The sequence below is a fragment of the Gigantopelta aegis genome, chromosome 6 (assembly GCF_016097555.1).
Source record: "Gigantopelta aegis isolate Gae_Host chromosome 6, Gae_host_genome, whole genome shotgun sequence".
Classification (NCBI taxonomy): Eukaryota; Metazoa; Mollusca; class Gastropoda; order Neomphalida; family Peltospiridae; genus Gigantopelta; species Gigantopelta aegis.
In genome coordinates, this window is record NC_054704.1 from 50,743,531 (window position 1) to 50,768,875 (window position 25,345).

Here is a 25,345-nt window from a genome sequence, read left to right on the forward strand (position 1 = left end):
ACCCCATAAGTGCATTAATATAGGCTTGGGCTTGATGCTTCTTATTAAAAACAGATATGTTTTTGTAGCGATAATGGCGTCTAGTTCGAGCGCATCACGGGTCCGAACACAACACGGCTTGATACGTGGAATCCTCCTGCTTTCGAAAATAAGACATTGTTAAACTGTTTTATGCGTAATTGTGGTTCTTTTGGAGAAAATGAATCGCTGTACTTTATTGCTGCCTGAGTAGTTGGTTAGATGGGTTGGTTTCTTGCTTAAAGGGCGGGGTTTAGCTCAGTCGGTAGAACGTTGTAGGATCGAATCACCTAAGTGAACACATTCTCTGATTGTCCACCACCCACCCCTGTCCTAACCAGTGCCCCACGACTTGTATATCATAGACCGTGGTATGTGCTGTTCTATCTGTGGGAAAACGCGTATAAAAGACTCCTTGCTTGTAATGTGAAAAATGTAGCGGGTTTTCTCAAAGACCATACATGTCCAAAATACCAACTGTTTGACATTCAATGTGCTCTATTGGTGTCGTTAAACTTAACAAACTTTAACTCTTGCCTGGATGATTGGTTTGTTAGCTGGTTCTTGGTTAGTGGGTTGATTAACGTCGTCTAGGACACACTACCCGGGTGAGCTGATGTACCCAGGACAGACGTGCTTGTACCTTCAGTGGATGTAAACACGTGTCATATGGTTGGTTGATTGATTGCTCGGATAATTACTCGCTTAGTAATTAGATTGTTGCTTGGTTGACTGATCGGTCCTTTATATGTTGGGGTTGGTTTATCTGGCGGTACATCGATTTCTTTATTTGTTAGGGGGGGGGGGGGGACTTGATTGATTGATGCTTATGGGCTGTTTGATTTAAAAAAAATTGTTTGTGTTTTATGAATTAAAAATAATAATTGGTTGTGGTTTTAGAAGTTGTGTAGTTATTATTTTTATCTAAACGCAAGATATTGATAAATCATTCTGTCACACCCTAATTTGATTGTCATCTCCATAACACATTCCAAGACAAACGATCAAACTAAGGATACGTATGCGTATGCGTAGCTATAAGTATACGTAAGCCACAATGCATATAGTGATCAGATACAGACTGAATCTACTCAATACATATGCATAGAAAATTATTTATACGGATTATGCATTACAGATTACGTATACGTATACGCATACGCATGCAGATTGCGCATACGTATACGCACTGAAAATTACGTATACGTATACATATGCAGATTATGCACAAATGGAATGTGGGACTAAGGCGCAAATTCAGTTTGTCTGTAATCTGTATGCGTATTTGAGTACGGTACGCAATTAATAATGCGGAGATACGCACTCAACCTATTTACATAGAAGGTGATTGCTTCGGATTACGCCATGGGCGTCGATCGGTGGTGGACAGGGAGGACGCGTCCCCACACTTTTCAACGCCGGGGGACAATCTATATAAATGTCCCCCCTCCCCCACACACACACTTTTTCATTTAGCAAAAGCAATAACAACAACAACAACAGCAACAACAACAACAACAACAAAAACAAAAAAGAGGAAAAAAGCGACAGGCGACGTACTGAGTTTGGTTTGGTCGGTTTTAAAACAAAGACAACTATTTTGTTAAACTGTCAGACATCAACGTTTTGATTTACAATTTGGATTTGTTTTCTTGAATTAAAAGTTTAACCGCTAATGTGTAGCTTTATGATTTTCATTCACATTCCTTTATCACACACACACACACACACACACACACACACACTAACACGTCTCCCTCCCCCCCCCCCCCCCCCACTTTTAAAGCCGGATTGACTCCCATGGATTACGCACTGCATATTACGTATACATATACCTATACGTATTGTACACTTGATACTTTAGTACGCATACCGCCGAACCATGAACAGGCTGGTCACTAAGGGAAGGTTGAAGGTTGTGGACAGTCCTTTTCGGATTTTCATTATTATTGTTGTTTTGTTTGTTTTTACAGTTCGTTGCTTTGAAAATAATCTTAGCCATGAAATGCACTAGTTTATTATAAAAACGAACCCTTTCAAATAGTTCTGCTGTCACCCATGATTAATTACTTCCATTAGAGTTGACAATAATTCAAATACTACATCGAACTGCGCCATGATGTGTCGCCAGGCTTTGGCGAAACCGTGGACTCTCTCTGCTTCTCGTCCAAAACTCCCGTTTCAGTGCATGAAATTGAATATTTCTTATTGTGAACCAAAGATGGTTTTCTCGTTGACTATAATGACTTGATGGAAACTGGTAATGATGAATCATTTAGGCGAAATGGATGAGACTGCAATGCACTTTCAAAGACATTGAATGATCTATAATGTAGTGCAGTTTCAGTGTTGGCAATTACATTTTACACCGCTGGTGGCAGGTTACACATTTCGTGAGTGCAAAATGACCTTGGAGTAGTATTCTATAATATATGTTCATTAGAGAGAGAGAGAGAGAGAGAGAGAGAGAGAGAGAGAGAGAGAGAGAGAGAGAGAGAGAGAGAGAGAGAGAGAGAGTGTGTGTGTGTGTGTGTGTGTGTGTGTGTGTGTGTGTGTGTGTGTGAGTGACAGAGGGAGGGAGGGAAAGACACATTAAATGTATATTGCACTTTCTGTATACCTTATACATTTCCTGTGTGCAAAATGACCTTGGAATGCTATTTGGCACTAAATTGTTGTCACTCTATTTTTTCCTTTTCTTTCTTTGTCCCTTACCCTCCCTCACCTAGTGTGTTAGAGAGAGAGAGAGAGAGAGAGAGAGAGAGAGAGAGAGAGAGAGAGAGAGAGAGAGAGAGAGAGAGAGAGAGAGAGAGGCAGAGATGAGATCAAAATGATATTTCTGTGTGTCAATAAACCTATAACATGTAGATTGATTCTGCCACTGGAGGTGAGGAATCCCATTATAAGTGTTCGTATCAAGTAGCACTGCAATATGCCTCTAAACAATTGTCCTCTCCGCACTCCACGGATCACGTGCGTCCGGATAAATATTCTGATTTCGTTTAGCGGTGAAAAACTGGACACTGATTAACGCTGACACTCAGACCATCTTGGCGGAATTCTGTTACAACTGGGTGTATTAGATTTAGTAAAATTAATAATACATTCCATTATGTGTTCCAGAAGCATCTGACAATGTTTTGCTGTAAAGTGAAGACAAACGAGATATTTTATCACAACAACACTCATTGTTTTATAACCGGCCTCGGTTGAGCAGTGGTTAAGCCATCGGACTACAGGCTGGTAGGTACAGGGTTCGCAGCCCGGTACCGGCTCCAACCCAGAGCGAGTTCTTAAGGACTCAGTGGGTAGGTGTAAGGCCACTACACCCTCTTTTCTCCCACTAACCAATAACCAACTAACAACTAACCCACTGTCCTGGACAGACAGCTCAGATAGCTGAGATGTGTGCCCAGGACAGCATGCTTGAATCTTAATTGGATATAAGCACGGAAATAAGTTGAAATGAAAATTGTTTTATAATATTAAAAAATTCAGTTTATGTTTTAGATTATATCCAGTTAAGCTTTAACTGGGCACTCACTTCAGCTATATAGACTGATTTAAGCAAAAAAAAAAAAAAAAAAAAAAAAACCTGTCAAGAATACGTGTAAGTTTTACTAATATTAATGGTAACATTTAAACCGGCCTCGGTGGCGTCGTGGCAGGCCATCGGTCTACAAGCTGGTAGGTACTGGGTTCGGATCCCAGTCGAGGCATGGGATTTTTAATCCAGATACCGACTCCAAACCCTGAGTGAGTGCTCCGCAAGGCTCGATGGGTAGGTGTAAACCACTTGCACCGACCAGTGATCCATAACTGGTTCAACAAAAGCCATGGTTTGTGCTATTCTGCCTGTGGGAAGCACAAATAAAAGATACCTTGCTGCCAATCGGAAGAGTAGCCCATGTAGTGGCGACAGCGGGTTTCCACTCAAAATCTGTGTGGTCCTTAACCATATGTCTGACGCCATATAACCGTAAATAAAATGTGTTGAGTGCGTCGTTAAATAAAACACTTCTTTCTTTCTTTCTTTCTTTGGTAACATTTAAGGAATATTAGTAGTAAGTTATGATATGAACTTATTAATATTTAGAAAACATACATTATAGTTGTCTTTATTTTAACTGTCAAACACAAGCACCACCGTCAGTGATCGTGAATAGAATTTAATTTAATTTGGTTATTTTGTTGTTAAAGAGTAAATAATTAATACAAAAACTAGCAAGCATACAAAAACATATATTTTAAATATAAATAATTTATAACGTGATTGATTGATTTATTTATTTATTTATTTATTTATTATTATTATTATTATTATTATTATTATTATTATTATTATTTATTATTATTATTTTTTTTTTTTTTTTTTTTTTTTTTTGCTGTACATAATAACTCACATGTACTCTTTTAATGGATTTGGTGTAGCCTGTAGCCTAGGATGTTCGTGTATTTCTGTCTAATCAATAATATATATGTCTCAGTTTTGGAGCTAATGGTCTGAAGTGTATATTCATAAAAGCAAGAAAAACAAGCTTAAAACTGCATAAAGTGTATTTTATCATACTATAAAAAATAATGTAAGTACATCATTTTAATAAATAATGGAAAAGATGTCAACCTAATCAGAATAGGGAGGCGTCCTGTGCCATCTCCCACGTAATTAATTCCGGCACAGTTTTAAGGCTCATATAGCCTGGATACGGCGCGTGCGTGCGGTTCTGGCTAAAAACAAAATTCGAAATACATTAGTTTCAACTAGAGCGTCTAGTCTGGATGCGTGCGATGCGTGCGTCTGCAAAACGCATGTGGCCAGCCGCAGTGAAATAATCGCATCCAGTCTATATGAGACTTTAAGTAACCGATGCGACCATCTCACACATTACACTGTTCCATATATCATGATATGACAAGATTTCGATGCAACTTTTAAGTTTCAACTATGGAACATCTAAGGCTTCGGAGGGCGAGACGTAGCCCAGTGGTAAAGTGCTGGCTTGATGCGCGGTCGGTTTGGGATCGATCCCCGTCAGTGGGCCCATTAGGCTATATCTCGCTCTAGCCAGTGCACCACGACTGGTATATCAAAAGCCGTGGTATGTGTTATCCTGTGTATGGGATAGTGCATATAAAAGATCCCTTGCTGCTAATCGGAAAGAGTAGCCCATGAAGTGGCGACAGCGGGTTTCCTTCCTCAATATCTGTGTGGTCCTTAACCATATGTCCGACGCCATATAACCATAAATAAAATGTGTTGAGTGCATCGTTAAATAAAACATTCCTTCCTTCCTTCTAAGGCTTCAGAAACCTGGAAGTAGTTTCATTAAGTGGGCCTAATGGAACACGGATTAGATCTATGTACAAGGGCGGATACAGGATCTTTCAACGGAGGGGGTGCAGTGTTTTAAAAGGGCACCTAGAGTAGTTAGGGAGGGAACCATATCCCTAGTATTCAAACGTAAACTGATATATCTTTCTCCAAAACACCATGCCGACCAAGACATCACGTCCTCTAACAAATAAATAAATATATAATTTTTTCTAAGGATTGGATTTGACGTGGCACTGGCACCCCAGCACCTTCTTCCTGGAACGCGCTTGGTTTATAGCAATAATCTAAAATAAGCTGGGGTGACCATTAAGTTAAATATTCCTTTCATTTGTATTTTTGTTTTAATGGTGTTACCGTGTATGTTCAGTGGTTACTTAGTACACCCCACCACCACTAATTGCATGCCAGATAAGAACAGCTATTAAAAATAAACACCGGCCCCAACTTCAGCCAGCAAACGTTTGGCTAACGTTCGCGAACTATTTGGTTGGTTCCCAACGTGGCCATTTGGTTTACAATGAAGTTTTTCTACTCGGTCTGTCTGAACGCAGCCCTGGTTGATTATAATTAAAGAACAATACAAAAGAAAAAAACCTATTAATATCAAATGATCTTTTGTATGCACCAACCGACATACAAGATAGCACATATCACAGCCTTTGATATACCAGCCGTGGTGCACTGGCTGGAACGAGAAACAGCCCAATGGGCTAGTGTTTCCAAAAGCAGTTCACTGCGTGTTATCACTGAATTTAAAGCCACATTTCGGTGCGTCCATCCAAACATCGTGCACTTTTAATCTCAATAAACGTCGCTGTCTGGCCTGAACCAGACACTGGTGACACAATTTGGTCTTCCGCGTTATCGGTAAATCGTCTTTAAATCATCAGTTCGTAATCATCAGGTTTCGGAAGTTGTTAGATGTTTAGCTTCGATCGAGACGATGGATGTAGTTTCGCTGTCAGTTTTCCCCTCTATTTTCATTATGGAATATTTTCAAGAATGTCCATCTTTTTTCGACAACTTATGTTTGAAAGGTCGTCAGAATGCTTAAATATACTCCGTTTAGCTTAATTCGGGTTTGGTGTTGTTGAGATTGTTGTAGCTCGAGTCACCTCTAGCCCTCCCCTCCCCTACAACATATCAATAAAGGGAGGGCTAGAGGTGTCTCAAGCTAAGATTGTTGGTGGTAGTGATGTTCTTTTTATCATTGATGTTGTTGCTGTTTGTGGTAGTTTAAGTTGTTTTGTTTCCTTGGGGCGACCAGTAACATACATATATTTTCATATCTACATGTATAATATTATATGTATATTAGATGCAACCCGGGAAAGTTTAAATTGGGTGTGATGGTCTTACACTGTGCTTTCCCGCAAATATACGACCGCCGTGGAGATAATCAGACCTAATTAACCGACGTAGCCCAGTGGTAGAGCGCTCGCTCGATGCGCGATCGGTGTGGGATCGATCCCCGTCGGTGGGCCCTTTGGGCTATCTCTCGTTCCAGCCAGTTAACCACGACTGGTATATCAAAGGCCGTGGTATGTGCTACCCTGTCTGTGGGATGGTGCATACAAAAGATCCCTTGCTGTTTATCGAAAAGAGTAGCTCATAAAGTAGCGACAGCGGATTTCCTCTCAATGTCTGTGTGGTCCTTAACCATATGTCTGACGCCATATAACCGTAAATACAATGTGTTGAGTGCGTCGTTAAATAAAACATTTCTTTCTTTTTCTTTCATTTGCCGAGGCTATATACACGGCCGCCGTGTAGGCATATATAACTACTTCTGTGTTGAGTAACATTGCGGGGGAAATTAAAGGAATACATCTTTGTACGCAATAGTTAGCATGAAGCATGTGAGGTAGTCGACTGGACAAGAAAAACCTAAACCATCCTTACGAAATGCGTCATCGGTAAGAACGAAAAAGGTTGTCGGAACATATGAAGAACATATGGCGAAGGTAGACAAATTATAAAATCGCAAAGCTAGTATGAAGATAGTTATAGAATATGTATTCGAGATAAAGTGTAGTTGATATTAATTTTATCGTATGTAATTCCGTTATCTGTTGCATGGTTATCATATACAGGTAACTGTAGAATTGTAAATCCCCGAGAAAGGCTTCAAAACATGTGAAATACAATTTCATTTCAACTTATTTTCATACTTATATTCAATAAAGGTTCAAGCACGCTGTCCTGGACACACACTTCAGCTATCTTGACTGTCTGTTTAAGTAAGTGGTTAGTTGTTAGTATTTAGTGGTGAGAAAGAAGTCGGTGTAATGTCCTTCAAAACTAACTCTGGGTCAAAACTACAATTGGTGACATTGAATTACGACTGTATCCATAAACCAATTCCTAAAGAAAATCTGTATCCTTCGTTCAAACCGAAAGACAGAGGACTACTTAAAGGGACATTCCTGAGTTTGCTGCATTGTAAGATGTTTCTGACTAATAAAATATTTCTACTATTAAACCTGCATATTAAATATATTTTATTGTTTAGAATATCAATGTCTGTATATTCAATGTGTTTCTGGTCGTCTTAATATTTGTGAAAAGCCTAAACTGGATTTTATCTTTAAATAATTTCGTACGTACGACAAAAAATAATTTTAGGAAATGAAATGAAATTTAACCGAGTACAAATATTACAACGATCAGAAACACGTTTAATATACAGCCACTAATATTTTTATCGATAGTCGATAACATCTTAAAAATTGCAGTAAACTCAGGAATGTCCCTTTAACAGAGATCAGTTTATGCTTCATGACATACTCAATTAACCTTGTTACACTTATAGAAACATTCCCATTCTTTGAACGAAACATAATCGTATGTCAACACACACTGAATTAAAAGACCGGAACTACTTTTTGGAGCGGAAACAGCGTTCGGATTTCTGTCATTGTAATGATGTTGCGTTTCATGTTGGGCTAAAACAGTTCTGACGTGAATGTTGCAGGACTTCTGGGCCGAATTTCACAAAACATCTTAAGCCTGTTTTGCACGTAAACATAAATCTACGACTAAACTACAATTCTTATTACTATTATAGTACAAAAAGTATAGTTAGAAATACACATATTTCTTTTTCTTTTGTCCTTAAAAAAGTTCCATTTTCCTTAGTGATGTAAATTTCTTCGTGCAATAGATGTCAAACACATGTGAATGAATGTCCGGTATAACTGCTAGTCGCAGACGTAAACTTACGATGTTTTGTGAAATTACCCCTTATTTTATGTAAAATGCACAATAACAAAAAACACTATCGCGCCAAACAAAACCATCTCCAGCCTTTTATTGTACTAGTTAATAATTGTCGTCACAGTGTCGTGATCCACCTTCAAGAGGAATGGTCTGTTTGCCAGGGCACTAAACCTTGCAGTTCGGGACCCACAATTGGTCTTTGTGGTTTTTGTATATTTGGAAGATGCTGACAAAGGATCCAAAGATGCAAAAAATGGTGTGTGTGTGTGTGTGTGTGTGTGTGTGTGTGTGTGTGTGTGTGTGTTAAGTAAACAGGCCAGACCTTTCTGCTGGGTTTTTGTTTCTACTTTTACCTGCTATGTCAACAAATTACCCCCCCCCCCCCCCAAAAAAAAAAAACCCACCAAAAAAACAACAACCCCAAAACCCCCAACAACAACAACAACCCAAGGAACATAATACTTGTTTAATGCCATAACTACTGTTATTTTGATGTCTAGCATATTTTGTTTATTTCGACTCTTTTTCTAGAGAGTGTGAGAGGAAAGCCAAACCGAGTGTGTGTGCCTGTACCTCACATGTCGCTTAACCCAAGCGGTAAAGCGCTCACGCGATCCCTGTCGATCACTGTTGGTTGGCCCATTGGGCTATTTTTCGTTCCCGCCAGTGCACCACGACTGGTATATTGTAGGCCGTGGTATGTGCCATGATGTCTGTGGGATGGTGCATATAAAAGATCCGTTGCTAATAATGGGAAAATGTAGCAGGTTTCCCCTCTAGGACTAAATATTAAAATTACCAAAATGTTTGACATCCAATAGCCAATGATTAATAAATCAAGATGCTCTAGTGGTGTCGTTAAACAAACCAAACTTTTCAAGAACGGTCTATGAGCATTAATGTTCGTATCTGTTTCTTCTTCTTCTTCTTCTTTTTTCTTGTGTTTGCTGTTGTCATGATGGATTTTTTATTTTTATTAAAGGGACATTCCTGAGTTTTCTGCAATTTTTAAGATCTTATCGACTAACAAAGACTTTTTAACGATTGTAATTACATATCAGATATATTTTTCTGCGTAAAATATTAGTGGTTGTATATTAAACGTGTTTCTGATCGTTGTAATATTTGTACTAGGTTAAATTTCATTTTATTTCCCCCAATATTTGTTTTTCGTACGTATGAAATTATTTGAAGACAAAATCCAGTTTAGGCTTCTTACAAATATTAAGACGACCAGAAACACATTGAATATATAGGCACTGATATTTTAAACAAGACAATATATTTAATATGCAAGTTTAATCGTAGGAATATTTTATTAGTCGGAAACATCTTACAATGCAGCAAACTCAGGAATGGGCTCCAATTTTTGTAGAGGGTGGGGTGAGGTGGGGTGGGGGTAGGTGGGGGTCAGGCTGAATTAAATAAAAATGCCAGAATCTAGATTACATTATTTATTCATATTACCTTTACTACCAAACAGCTATGTAGGGCTGCAAACAAATCACTATGAATTTTTACCTGGATTACAACTAATATAATTGTGGGTAGAATGATGGAAATACATGCTTGAAAAGTTTCAGGTCTGCTTATTTTGCCCAAATATCTCGTACGCTTATGCTCCCCGTCTGTCTTATCTGTTAGTCTAGTCTGTCTGTCTGTCTTGTCCTTGAACAGAGCAGTAGAACAGATTATGGATTGTGCTCTGTACCCTTGTGGAAGGACAACCGACCAGTTTGACGACCATACTCGTGTATTGATCCCCATGTTCCTTTTTTTCGTTTTCCTTTTAAAGTTTTAAGTGACCTCAGAGTAAATGATCTCTGGGACCAGAAACGTGAGCTCCATGGTCTAGTGGATAAGCTGCTGGACAATCAAGCTGACGACAATGGTTCAAATCCCGTCAAAGCTGGCTCACACATTCATTCATTTTTCTCATCTATCACCCTCTGTCTATCATTCTCATTATCTTAATATAAAAAAACTTTCCAATTTCTCCCACGATTTCAATCTGTTTCGACCCTTTCTGTCAATTTCCTCTGACTCTGTCTTCTGAGCTGTCCACACCATCGCCTACCTGTCTCAACTTCCTCCACGGGTGCAGTCTCTGTGTATATCCCTGCACCCACCTGGCATCCTCGTCCTCTGCCGCTAATAAAGCTGGTCTGACCCACGGCACTAACTAACGACCGCCGGTAGTAGGGGTGCATAGTAGGTGGTTATAAGTGCCTCTTAACAATGCCAGAAGTAACTACTGAACACTCCCCGAAGTGGTCAGACTAAGCCCACAGCTAAACGCTGATGGGGAACAGGTGTGTGGCACAGATAGCCACAAGAGACAAGCAACTGTCGCGGTTGGAGAGACAAGGACTGGGATGTGGAGGTGGACAGCGAAAGAAGTTGAAAGATAGGATGAGTTGCCAGATCGGGAAGAAATGAGATGGAATTCAAAGGAAAGAAAGTAAAGGGGGCACTGCGGGGGGGGGGGGGGGGGGGGGGGGAGAGACGACCAGAAACACATTGAATATACAGACATTGATATTCTAAACAATAAAATATATTTAATATGCAAGTGTGACGGTACATGCTCTTAATTTGTTTTCGCCTGTGGCGATTTTACTTGTGTTAGAGGGCCGTGTGCAGTTTAATTGCACTTAAGCCCAGATGGGCAACTTGTTACGTAATACTTCTGCGCGACGGTCCTCGATCGGTACGCCTAATACACACCCAGCCATGTGCGGGGGCCATGTGGCTAGTAGTTACGTAATATCTCCGGTAGTGCTGTTTATGGCCAGGAGATTGCTCGCGGTTGGCGTCAGCCAGACTGACGATCAGAGAGAAATATACCAACTCTAGTACAGGTAGAATATGAAATGATTCGTGAGGTACCGCCTTGTACCCCCAGGCAAAATCCTGATTTATAATAAATAGCTAGTGTTTTAGAGATATCGAGGAGAAACATTTGGAAGGCGTCCAGGGGGAACGTTGTCCGTTTGGACTGGTAAATATATTATTTCTGCTCTGTGTATAACCTTGATGTGATTGATGTGACTTTTAAATATTTTAATACTGTATTATACCAATATTCTTTAGACAGTGTCTTCGGTCATCTGACGAAGTAAATCGTAGACTTTTTGTTCTAACAGTATATGAGTATTTGGTAATATAAAGCTTAGCCAGTCATCCTAGAGGACCTAGGTACACTGTAGGTTATTGTCTTTATTGTGATAGGTACCAATATTAATTCTGTGTCACAAGGTTACTGAATGAGTAGTTAGGGTTAATTAAAAATTAACCCGTTAGGAATGGTGTTGTAATTCCTTTATTAATTAACTTCTCCTGGAAGCGTTTCTCAATTATCACACGTGTGGGTGTGGTGTAACGGTGAAGTGATTCGCATATTGTGTAACTAGACACCTAGAGATTAACATATTAAGTGATCAGTTCTGGGTTGTTATTATTGCTGTTATTAATTAACTACTACGGCTGTACCTTTGTCAGCGTAGATTAATACAGATTCCAAAGTGTATTGTGTTTTTGTTGTGTTTCTAGAGAACTAACGTGCTATAAATATATATACTTTATATAAGATCGTATCTCTGATCATACCTAGAGACGAGCCTACTAGGGTTTAACAGCCTGTTACAGAGAGATCTAATAGATATACAGTTAGGAGAGATATTTTGATAATCGTGTTTTATTCAGTTACGGGAATTATAGAATCCCCGTGACAGCAAGTTTAATCGTAGAAATATTTTATTAGTCGGAAACATCTTACAATCCAGCAAACTCAGGAATGTCCCTTTAATAATACATTTAATAAAATAACGTTTTGTTATGTTAATGTGTCAGTCATTGCAGCCTGTATTTACTTTTATGTTTTTACCGCTAATGATCAGATGAATTTAAGCACCGATATTTGCCAATTTCTAAGTGGACTTTAAGTAATATAAAAATTGTTTTTTTAACAATAACACGGACGTGTGCATTGTTGTCCTGACGGTTATAGAACTAATTCCGGTAAAGTAGTCTTTTATACCTGATGACGGCTGCAAATTTTAGATTAACTTTGCCTTTCTTCGTTAGCAACGTCGATCAATTCTGGGTTGCTTTATTAGCATTTTGTCTCGCTGATATAATCAATAAATAGTGGTTCAGACGAAAGTTCTGTCTAATATGATAATAAATTAGGGTATTACTCATTACGTAGCTTTGACTCAAGATGATGTACTGCGCATGGGGTTAATTCAGTATGCATCTCAACGAAATGAGCTCCATCGTTGTTTTCGAGTTGTCATTAAAAAAATAAACGCAAGAAGTTAGTATGTCATTTATAATTAACAGTTGGCTTCCGCAGTGCGAACATAGAACGTCACCTCTATGATGATTTTTTTTAAATAATTGATTAATGTTTTAAATTATTTTTTATCCACTCTTGGCAGGAGATAGAAGTCTATATTCAGATATATTGGCATTAAAATGTTGTCGCGAGTTCAATAATCCCACCAATCATAATAATTATTATTGAGTAATGACGTCAAAATGTGCTGGGTGTGCGGCAACTATTTTATAAGGAGTAAAAGAACATGAAACTCTGATTAGTAGTAATAGGTGAGCGAGGTATTTTTATGCAAGTATTATTATAATTTTTTTGCATGTTGTTGTTGTTGTTGTTTAGTTTGATTGATTGGTTTATTTATTCTTCTTTGTTGTTGTTTGATTAATATATTGGGTGGAGTTTGTTTTTACGCGTGGAGGGTATTGTTTGATTAGATTCTCTCTCTCTCTCTCTCTCTCTCTCTCTCTCTCTCTCTCTCTCTCTTTCTTCTCTCTCTCTCTCTTTGTCTTTCTTTCTTTCTCACTCTCTCTCACTCTCTCTCTCTCTACCTCACTCTCTCTCTTCTCGCTCTCTCCTCTTATTCTCTCTCTCCTCTTTCTCTCTCTCTTTCTCTCTGCTCTCTCTCTCTCTCTCTCTCTCTCTCTCTCTCTCCTCCTTTCTCTGTCTTGTCTCCAACTCTTTCTCTCTCTCTCTCTCTCTCTCTCTCTCTCTGTCTTTCTTTCTTCTCTCTCTCTGTCTCTTTCTTTCTTTCGTTCTTTCTTTCTCACTCACTCTCTCTCTCTCTCGCTCTCTCACTCCTCTTTCTCTCTCTCCTCTTTCTTTCTGTCTTTCTCTCTCCGCGTCTCTCTCTCTCTCTCTGTCTCTCTCTGTCTGTCTCTTTCTCTCTGTCTCTCTCTTTCTCTCTCTCTTTCTTCTCTCTCTCTTTCTTTGTCTTTCTTTCTTTCTCACTATCTCTCTCTCTCTCTCTCTCTCTCTCTCTCTCTCTCTCTCTCTCTCTCTCTCTCTCTTTCTCTCTCTGCTATTTCTTTCTGTCTTCTCTCTCTCTCTCTCTCGTCTCTCTCTCTCTCTCTCTCTCTCTCTCTCTCTCTCTCTCTCTCTCTCTCTCTCTCTCTCTGTGTGTGTGTGTGTGTGTGTGTGTGTGTTTGTTGGTATTGGTCCTTTTAGAGTTTTTTGTTTGTAGTGTGTGTTTACTTTGAGGTGGGGGTAGGGGTGTTGTCTTGCACATCGTCTTTTATGTATGCACAGTTAATCCTAATTAATTTAGTATACAATTCGTATGCACAATATACTGGGGGTTAAAACTATAACAAACAGCGTTTTAAAACTTTAAGTCGAACATCAACTAATCCTGTATATAGTTGTACCTGTGGATATTCACATTAATGCATGTTAAAACAATTCTTAAAAAAAAAAGAGTTAAACTTAAATAAGAACTCAGTTATACACCACCAACTTAACTAAATCAATATCTAAATTTGAACACTAAACGATTTAATTTCACCGAATTCGGGTTAGTCTCTGTTAACTTGCCAGTGCACCACGACTGGTATATCAAAGGCCATGGTATGTACTACCCTGTCTGTGGGATGGTGGATATAAAATATCCCTTGCTGCTAATCGAAAAGAGTAGCTCATGAAGTGGCGACAGCAGGTTTCCCCTCTCAATATCTGTGTGGTCCTTAACCATATGTCTGACGCCATATAACCGTAAATAAAATGTGGTGAGTGCGTCGTTAAATGAAACATTTCTTTCTTTCTTTTTCTGTTAACTTTATCACCGGTGGAAATTGATTTAGCGACCAGATACTGACCACTTTTCGCGCGCATTATTATACGATTAAATGGTTTGGTCTGCTGACCCGCTGTCTATTGGCCACCAAGAAAGCAATGTAGCATAGACCTGAACACATTTTGCTATTAACTATAAAAATTACGTGTCGTCAAGTAAGTCCCTGTGGGCAAGGATTAATTTGTTTGTTCGGTCAAACGGAACTCATTAGCTTCTGGCCACTTGGGATTAGTGTCAGGTGAGTGGGGAATGCAATATTGGGATATAATCTGGAAGTGATGCGTGTGATAATCTTTCGATGTTCGTAGAAGATGATTGGTTCGTAAAAATCAGCGGATCTCGCCGTAGAAAACAGCCGAAGGGAGAGATTAATCGTCCCCTAATTTAGATTACGGGAAGCAATTTAAGATATTATCATATACTGATACCATATAAATTTAAAAGTGTAGCTAAAAGTACTCTCCTTGATGTGTTTTTTGTGTGTATGTATGTATATGTGAGTGTGCGTGAATATATGTGCGTGTATGTGCGTGTATGTGTGTGTTTGTATGTTTGTATCATGTATGTATACATGTATTTATGTATGTATGTATTTATGTATGTATGTATGTATGTATGTATGTATTTTTATATATATATATATATATATAGGATATATATATATATATATATATATATATATATATATATATATATATATACTCATGGGCGTACGACCCGGGGGGGGGGGGCCAGAGGGGGGCAATATGCCCCCCCCCCCCAAATTCGGGCAAAACAGTGGGGAAAATTCGGGCAAATTTTATCTGGGTAAAATTTCGGGCAAATCAACCACTCCAGCCCCCCCTAAATCAAAGAATCCCCATACGCCCATGTATATACTCACGGAAAAAAGTTCCTGTGTATCGTTAAAATTTCAGTAGGACTTATATTTTTAAAATTTAAAAATATTGTGATTTACATAGATGTACTATTTATTTGTTAAAAGTACGGTAATCCTCTCCTGCCTACTGAACCTGAAGTACTGTCTACACAATGTTTGGTGCGCCGTCGGTGATGATGTAACAGAACAACGTACTGATATACGGTCATGGTCGTACTTTGTTATCACCTAATCGGTTGCGTTCAGTTCTTCCACTGATTGGCCTTAACTTAGAGATGCATTAGGATGCTAAACGTATCATTTCCAAATGATTCCATATGCGCACTCGCTTAATACTGACGATTTGCTGACGTGGCGTCACGTGTCGACTCCCTAAACATGGAAGATCCTTAGTACACCTAAACTGTCGAGAACATCTCCGCAGATATTGCATAGTGTTCTGATGAACACCAATCAATACCAAAATTACTAGCAACAGCGTTTGTGCCGTTCTAACCTCAATCATACACATCGTTCGAAGGAGTCCATTTTCTGGGAGGCGTGGCATCACACTGACGACGATCAGATACCAACAAAAATATTTTTCTGAGTGATGAGAATCCATACAATAGTTTTAAAGTCCAGTGATAAGAAAAAATGACGTCAAACAGGAGCACGTGACCAAGAATGCTAGTAATGCAACTTGTGATCACAAAGTATGAATAGTTTGTGAAATTGCCAGGACACCGCTGGAATATCGACGGGAGTGGTTACACGTTCATTTACTGAAATGTTTATGACCAGATTTCAAGTAAATTATATTCTATATGCAATTATTTAGTGCACAGGAACTTTTTTCCGCGAGTATATATATATATATATATATATATATATATATATATATATATATATATATATATATAGGTAGGTAGGTAGGTAGGTAGGTAGATAGATAGATAGATAGATAGATAGATAGATAGATAGATAGATAGATAGATAGATAGATATATGTGTGTCTGTATGTATGTGTATGTGTGTATGTATGCGTGTGTGTGTGTGCGTGTGCGTGTGTGTTTGCTTGTCATTTTATACAAAGCAGGTTTTTTTAAAAATACTTTCTTGTTTTGATATTCATGATGATGATGACAGTGTTGTTGTTCTTGCTGTTGTTGTTATTGACGTTTTATTGTGTTACTCTCATTATCAGAGAAAAACATATTTCTGAAAACACGTGACATTTTTCTGTTAATTCCTTGGTTTATATTTATATTTCAGAAATTCGTGGGTTTGTTACTGAAGATGAAGGTGACAACTTAATGCAAAAGATCCCCCCGAACTGAACACAAACAGGCCGCGATGTCCATGTTGACGAGGAAGGGCACGTTGGTCCGGAAGTCACGAGGTTCCGGCCGGAAGTCGTCTGTGGGCAGGACGAAATCTACTGGATCCACGTGCAGCAACAGCACGCGCGGCACCGTAGACAGCGACGAGTATTCTGTGCCGCCATCACCGCTAACCAAGTTTGACCCGCATAGCAGTTCAACGTCGTCCCCGGCAAGAAGTACAATTGTGGTACGGTTTTGCCGTCTTTTAGTACATGTGTATTTTCGTGATTGTCAAAATAGATTTCAGAGAGCGATATGGAACTGTATGTGCTTTTTGCTTTTAATTCTGTTTGTGTATTTCTTATTTGTTTGGTTTGTTTTGTTTTCCTTTTCTTCTTTTTTTAAGTAAAGGTTTATTAAAACGAGACTATTTTTCAATGGACTTCGTGTGCTAGAATTGGTAATTCACCCTCAGTCAAACTGACAACAATATTAATGCTGCCGCTACTGCTGCTGCTACTGCTGCTGTTGTTGTGATGATGATGATGATGATGATGATGGTGATGGTGATGATGATGATGATGATGATGATGATGATGATGATAATATTATAACACATTTCTGTGATTACAGTTGCCTAAGTAACATCCTGAATTTCCTGTTCATGATAGATATTATTGGGCTAGTATGAGAAAAACTTGTTGGCTCGGTATAAGATATTCTAACCACGTAGCATGGAACCTTTATATACATGAACGTTTTCGTACAGATAGCATAGCACATAGTACTGCCAATCATATGCATGGAACACCGATAATGTCTACATCGTCAGGTGTTCAAAGAATGCCGGTCAACCGAGTACTAACCAAGACCAATATAATTTCATTTCGGCACCACAATTACTGGTTCTTCAACACAGTACCGCCGTAGTTGATTTAGTGCGTGTTAATACTACATAGCAGGAACGAAAAACATTTTATTTCATTCCAAAAACTCTTTTGCTATAAATACAGTTTTTTTCTGTCACGAAATGGAATTAAAGAAAGTACTTGAGACAGACTAACCTACTCATTATTAGTTACAAATCGACGAACAGCGCACACCAAAAAAACAGGAGACGAAATTGATTTTAATAGCTGTCATAGCAGTTGGTATTAACTAGCTGTCAATCATAGTGCTAACTAGCAGACGAACCTTAGAACCTGCAGACGACATTTATTGTCATGGTTACTGTGATATTCCGTTTCTTTTGTTTACTTCTTATTTTGCTGTGAGTGTTTTTTTTTTTTTTTTTTTTTTTTTGACCATGCCAATTAGGATAGTAATTTTGAGAGAAGACAAATCATTAGTGTGTAGTTATACAGGGCTGCGTGATTCCGGTAAATATGTTTTGATGTTGCCATTCAATGACCGGATTTGACAGGGTCATCTTGCAGCCCTGGAAAGCAATTAGATGCTTTCCCGTGGCTATGTTTCCAAAACATCGCATGGAGGAAGACATTTCCTTTGTTAAATATCCATCAACTCATGGAATTAAAGTAAATTATTTGTAAAAACTCTTTTTAAAAAAACCACAATAAAGATTTGCGTAACAGACATATAATTATGTTTACGATTTCAAGGCCTTAGGTAATAATTGTATAAATAAAATTAAAAAGACACCAAAAAATCATGCAATGCCCAAGTGTTTTCAATACCTTTGAATACATTCTGTTAGACGTTATATATGAGAGAGAGAGAGAGAGAGAGAGAGAGAGAGAGAGAGAGAGAGAGAGAGAGAGAGAGAGAGAGAGAGAGAGAGAGAGAGAGACATAGACAGAGAGACAGAGAGACAGATAGAGACAGAGAGAGGATGCTCCCCGAGTGTCTTGTGATATCATAAATTATCAGCACGAGCTGATAAAAGTATGATATCCGAGGCATGCCGAGAATCTTTATACTTTTATCAACGAGTGCTGATAAATTATGACATCACAAGACACCAGGTGGGTATTCTGTTTATCATCCGTTATCATTATTTTCATTTGCGATAATTGTAAACAATGTCAATAATATGGGTTGAATGTCACTATATTTGGCAGAACTAACTAGCAGAATGACAGTGGTGTGACGTCACTATTGATAGGTATAGCCCTGGAATCTACACAGTGACGTCACGAAAGAAGCGATATCTCCTTGTAGAATATCGTAGGAGATATATCAAGATTATTATATGAGTTTGTGTGTCGTACTGATTTTACGAAACGAGTGTAAGGATTCTTGTATTACCCGAGCGAGGGTAACGCATGAATCCTGACACGAGTTTCGTAAAATCAGTACGATTCACACGCGAGTGTAATAATTTCTTTATTATCCACAATATTACTTTTATGAATAAGAAGCTAGGACCATGTCAAAACGTTTGACACGTGTGACGGTACATGCTCTTAAATTTGTTTCATTGCACTTAAGCCCAGATGGGCAACTTGTTACGTAATACTTCTGCGCGACGGTCCTCGATCGGTACGCCTACTACACACCCAGCCAGGTGCGGAGGCCATGTGGCTAGTAGTTACGTAATATCTCCGGTAGTGCTGTTTATGGCCAGGAGATTGCTCGCGGTTGGCGACAGCCAGACTGACGATCAGAGAGAAATATACCGACTCTAGTAGAGGTGAAATATGAGATGATAGGGGGAGGTACCGCCTTGTACCCCCAGGCGTTTTCTGATTTTTGAATAAATAGCTAGGATTTAGAGATATCTAGGAGAAACGGAAAAGGAAGCTTCCTGGGAACGTTAGTCCGTTTGGACTTTGGTAAATATCATTTCTGCTCTGTGTATAACCTTGATGTGATTGATGTGACCTTAAATATTTTAATACTGTATTATACCAATATTCTTTAGACAGTGTCTTCGGTCATCTGACGAAGTAAATCGTAGACTTTTTGTTCTAACATTATATGAGTATTTGATAATATAAAGCTTAGCCAGTCATCCTAGTGGACCTAGGTAAACTGTAGGTTATTGTCTTTATTGTGATAGGTACCAGTATTAATTCTGTGTTACAAGATTACTGAAAGAGTAGTTAAGGGTTAATTAAAAATTAACCCGTTAGGAATAGAGCTGTAATTCCTTTATTAATTAAGTTCCCCTGGAAGCGTTCCTAAATTATCACACGTTACTGAACGAGTAGTAAGGGTTAATTAAAAATTAACCAGTTAGGAATGGTGTTGTAATTCCTTTATTAATTAACTTCTCCTGGAAGCGTTTCTCAATTATCACACGCGTGGGTGTTGTGTAACGGTGAAGTGATTCGCATATTGTGTAACTAGACACCTAGAGATTAACTAATTAAGTGATCAGTTCTGGGTTGTTATTATTGCTGTTATTAATTAACTACTACGGCTGTACATTTGTCAGCGTAGGATAATACAGATTCCAAAGTGTATTGTGTTTTGTTGTGTTTCTAGTGAGCTAAACGTGCTATAATAATATATACTTTATATAAGATCGTATCTCTGATCATACCTAGAGACGAGCCATACTAGGGTTTAACCGCCTGTTACAGAGAGATCTAATAGATATACAGTTAGGAGAGATATTTTGATAATCGTGTTTTATTCAGTTACGGGAATTATAGAATCCCCGTGACAGGAGTAGAAAATTGGGGCGCTCGTCCCGGATCTGAAACGGGACATGCATATTTAAAAAAGTATTGTTTGTAAATGGGGGCTTTATAAATTATTTTTACAAATTTACCAGAAGTAGCACGTTGTTCACTAGAAAATTTATTAATAATAAGTGCGTCATATCTAAACATGGATAAGAATTTGCTGGATAGGCCTACGCTCAGTGTAGTGGAGATTAAGCGAGCACGTAAGGCCGAGTTAGTTGAAATCGCGGGTGAGCGAGAAATTGATTTAACATCAGCTAAAACCTTAGGTGATATAAAGACAATTATTATCCAGGAAGTTTTTGGTGATAGGCCTGTTATGGAAGACAGTGAGATTGTTCCAGAGATAGAGATAAATGAGTTAAGTGTGGAACAACAATTAGCTTTTGAAAAGCTTGAGTACGAAAGAGAAGAACGTGCATTAGATAGAGAGAGAGAGAGAGAGAAAGAGAAGATAGGGATAGAGAGAGAGAGAGAGAGAGAAAGAGAAGAGAGAGATAGAGAAGATAGACATAGAGATAGAGAGAAAGAAGATAGAGATAGAGAAGATAGAGATAGGGATAGAGAAGATAGAGAGAGGGATAGAGAGAGAGAGAGAGAGAAGAGAGGGATAGAGAAGATAGACATAGGGATAGAGAATTCCAGTTAGAAAAATTAAAAGTGGAACATGAGTTAAAGTTGAATACTGAAGAAGTCAGACGAGAAGCCGGAAATGGGTTTAACATGTCGGAGGCTTATAGATCAGTGCCGGTATTTGATGACCAGGAGGTAGATATGTTCTTTCAACTTTTTGAACGGGCCGCTAAGCAGCTAAATTGGCCGCAGTCTAAGTGGACATTGTTAGCCGTGTCTAAGTTTAAGGGGAAGGCTAGTATAGCTTATAATTCAATGAGTGATGAGCGAGCAAGTCAGTACGACCTAGTTAAGGCTGCAGTGTTGAGGGCTTATGAATTACGACCTGAGGATTATCGTTTACGGTATAGCGAGTTGAGAAAAACGCAGGGTCAGTCTTATAGTGAGTTTGTGGCTAAGAAGGCAGGGATGTTTGATAAATGGGTGATTTCTCATCAGGTAGAGTCATATACCGAGTTACGGGAGTTGTTGATCTTACAGGACATTAAAAATGGATTACCAGTTAGCTTACGTATTCATTTAGAGGATCGTGATGTCAAAAAGATAGAGGAGGCAGGCATAGTGGCAGATGATTACGTGTTAATACACAAAGCTCAGGCAGTACCGGGTAGCTCTTTACAACAGGGTGATAAGAAGAAATTTCAGCCAGGTTTTTCCCGGGAAAGTAACTATCGGGGAGAGTCATCTAGTTGGTCAGCTAGTCAGGCCAGGAATGCACCTGGTGGGCAAAGTAAGGACAGACCTGCATTATCAGCCAATGCACGAACGTTTCGTCCACATTGCAGTTACTGTAAAAAGGATAACCATCTTATCGGGGACTGTTTTAAAAGGAAACGCGATAATGCGCAAGTGGTCGGTTTAGTGAGGTCAGCTCCGTTAGCGAGAGAGTTAATGGTTAGTCCCATGGCAGAGAAAGTAAACCCGTATGTGTCCACTGGTATGGTTTGTGATGTGAAACAAGAATTGAGTCCTAAGGCAATATCAATCTATAGAGATACCGGGTGTAGTCAGAGTCTGATCACGCAAGAGTGTTTAGCTGGTATTGAAAATTCAGATACGGGACGTAGTTTGGTTTTAACCTCGGTTACTGGAGAAAATATGGTTGTCAGGTTACATAAGGTTTTCTTGTGTTCGAAGTTTGTGACGGGACCAGTCGTTATGGGTGTTGTGAAGGACTTGCCTGTTGAAAACATAGGAGTTTTGTTGGGTAATGATTTGACTAGTCAGTGTTGTCAGCCGAAATGTGACCAATTGTTAATAAAAGACAGCCCTTTACCCATAAAAGAGTGTGAGGTTGATGAGATTAGTTATCCTGCGTGTGTAAAGACTAGGGCTATGGCCAGTACGTTAGCACAAGACGCAGAGGATATTTGTGATTTGTCTGATACGTGTGTGAGCCATGAAATTGGAGTGGATGAGGTTATCAGTAAAATGGTAGATAAGTCAACTGACAAATTAAATGTGGTGGAACCTGTTGATCTCCCGCAGAGGGGAATTGAACCAGTTGTCTTTGATAGAGGGGATTTACCTTGTAATAGACAAGAGTTAATTCTAGAGCAGGGGGCTGATCCAAAATTGTTGGCAGTTCGCACTACATTGTTAACTGAGAGAGTATTAATAAATAAGAGAGTTAGAGATCGGAGGTTGCCGGCGACCGAACTAGCTAGGACGCAACTGAGCCATGCTCAGAGCAAAATAAAATCAGTGTTTGATAGGAAGACTAGGAGTCGGGAATTTAAACCAGGGGATAAAGTGCTGCTGTACCTTCCCGTTAAACGGGGTTCTGTGCAGAACAGGTATTTCGGGCCCTATGTTGTGCACAAACGGGTTAATGAGACAGGGTATGTGATAAACACTCCTGATAGGGTTAGGAAAAGTAGGTATTGTCACATCAATTTGCTAAAAGGTTATTTTGACAGACTGCCGATAGTTCCAGAGAGACCGGTCCAAATTGAGAGACACTCAATTTCCTGTGATGACGTCAAGACTGCGGAGATCAAGTTGGCCAACAGTCAGATTCTAGCAGACTTGAACCCCCAGCGAGCAAAGCTGACTACATTGATACAAGACAATGTTTCCATTTGTCGGGACCTTCCAACGGTTACCAATACCTTAAGCCAAGATGTGCGCTTGGAACCCAACGCTACACCGCGTCGACAGCATGCCTATCGGAGAAAACCTGGAAAACGTGCGACGCTGAAAAAGAAAGAAACGAAGTTCCAGTGGTCAGGTGAATGCGAGAAGTCATTCAACTGTATCAAGCAGATGCGCTACTCGTCTCACGTGATGGCAGCACCAGACTACCGAATGCCGTTCAAGCTAGCTGTGGGTGCCAGTGACGTGGGTGCTGGAGCTGTGCTGTTCCAAGAAGACGAAGACGGACTGGACCATCCTAATGAAAGCCTCCAACCAGAGAGTTTTGAGATGGAGTCTTCTTCTGCAAGAATACCCAATTACCATTGAACATATCAAGGGCACATCCAATGTAATCGCTGATGCCCTGTCCCGAAGTTGAACGTTATAATAATGTGTTGACATTCTTTATTTCTGTTTTGTTTATATATATTTTATTTGTATACCAGGGACTTAGAGACTCAGTGTGATTACTGGTAGTCACCTTATTATTACATGTGTTATAAATGCCCGTATGCGTCGGTTAACGCACCTTTTTGTTTTAATGTAGTATATTTCCCTATTCCTAGAGTAGAGGAAATATCCTTTTTGAGGTGGGGGTGTGTGACGGTACATGCTCTTAAATTTGTTTCGCGTGGCGATTTTAATTGTGTTAGAGGGCCGTGTGCAGTTTCATTGCACTTAAGCCCAGATGGGCAACTTGTTACGTAATACTTCTGCGCGACGGTCCTCGATCGGTACGCCTAATACACACCCAGCCAGGTGCGGAGGCCATGTGGCTAGTAGTTACGTAGTATCTCCGGTAGTGCTGTTTATGGCCAGGAGATTGCTCGCGGTTGGCGACAGCCAGACTGACGATCAGAGAGAAATATACCGACTCTAGTAGAGGTGAAATATGAGATGATAGGGAGAGGTACCGCCTTGTACCCCCAGGCGTTTTCTGATTTTTGAATAAATAGCTAGGATTTAGAGATATCTAGGAGAAACGGAAAAGGAAGCTTCCTGGGAACGTTAGTCCGTTTGGACTTTGGTAAATATCATTTCTGCTCTGTGTATAACCTTGATGTGATTGATGTGACCTTAAATATTTTAATACTGTATTATACCAATATTCTTTAGACAGTGTCTTCGGTCATCTGACGAAGTAAATCGTAGACTTTTTGTTCTAACATTATATGAGTATTTGGTAATATAAAGCTTAGCCAGTCATCCTAGTGGACCTAGGTAAACTGTAGGTTATTGTCTTTATTGTGATAGGTACCAGTATTAATTCTGTGTTACAAGATTACTGAAAGAGTAGTTAAGGGTTAATTAAAAATTAACCCGTTAGGAATAGAGCTGTAATTCCTTTATTAATTAAGTTCCCCTGGAAGCGTTCCTAAATTATCACACGTTACTGAACGAGTAGTAAGGGTTAATTAAAAATTAACCAGTTAGGAATGGTGTTGTAATTCCTTTATTAATTAACTTCTCCTGGAAGCGTTTCTCAATTATCACACGCGTGGGTGTTGTGTAACGGTGAAGTGATTCGCATATTGTGTAACTAGACACCCAGAGATTAACTAATTAAGTGATCAGTTCTGGGTTGTTATTATTGCTGTTATTAATTAACTACTACGGCTGTACATTTGTCAGCGTAGGATAATACAGATTCCAAAGTGTATTGTGTTTTGTTGTGTTTCTAGTGAGCTAAACGTGCTATAATAATATATACTTTATATAAGATCGTATCTCTGATCATACCTAGAGACGAGCCATACTAGGGTTTAACCGCCTGTTACAGAGATATCTAATAGATATACAGTTAGGAGAGATATTTTGATAATCATGTTTTATTCAGTTACGGGAATTATAGAATCCCCGTGACAACACGTAACTAAAAAGAGACGACGAAACGACGTCATTTTGATAAGCGTTTAGACTGAGGAAGCCTCATTAAGTTATGACGTCGCTTAACAAAATTACGTCATTCGTTGTGCACTTGAAATCATTATGACACACGTGGGTCATTCTGGTTATATTTCCCTGTATATCTTGAACTA

General features: G+C 39.1%; 1 protein-coding gene across 1 annotated transcript in view; it reads left to right on the forward strand.

Annotated features, from left to right (window-relative positions):
- Window positions 1-25,345, forward strand: part of LOC121376351 (transmembrane protein 272-like) — a 42,309-nt gene that overhangs the window by 9,626 nt on the left and 7,338 nt on the right. The window contains exon 2 of the mRNA XM_041504198.1: window positions 16,835-17,131. Within this exon, the coding sequence (XP_041360132.1) occupies window positions 16,916-17,131 (216 nt within the window). The 5' untranslated portion in view covers window positions 16,835-16,915. The remainder of the gene's footprint in view (window positions 1-16,834; window positions 17,132-25,345) is intronic.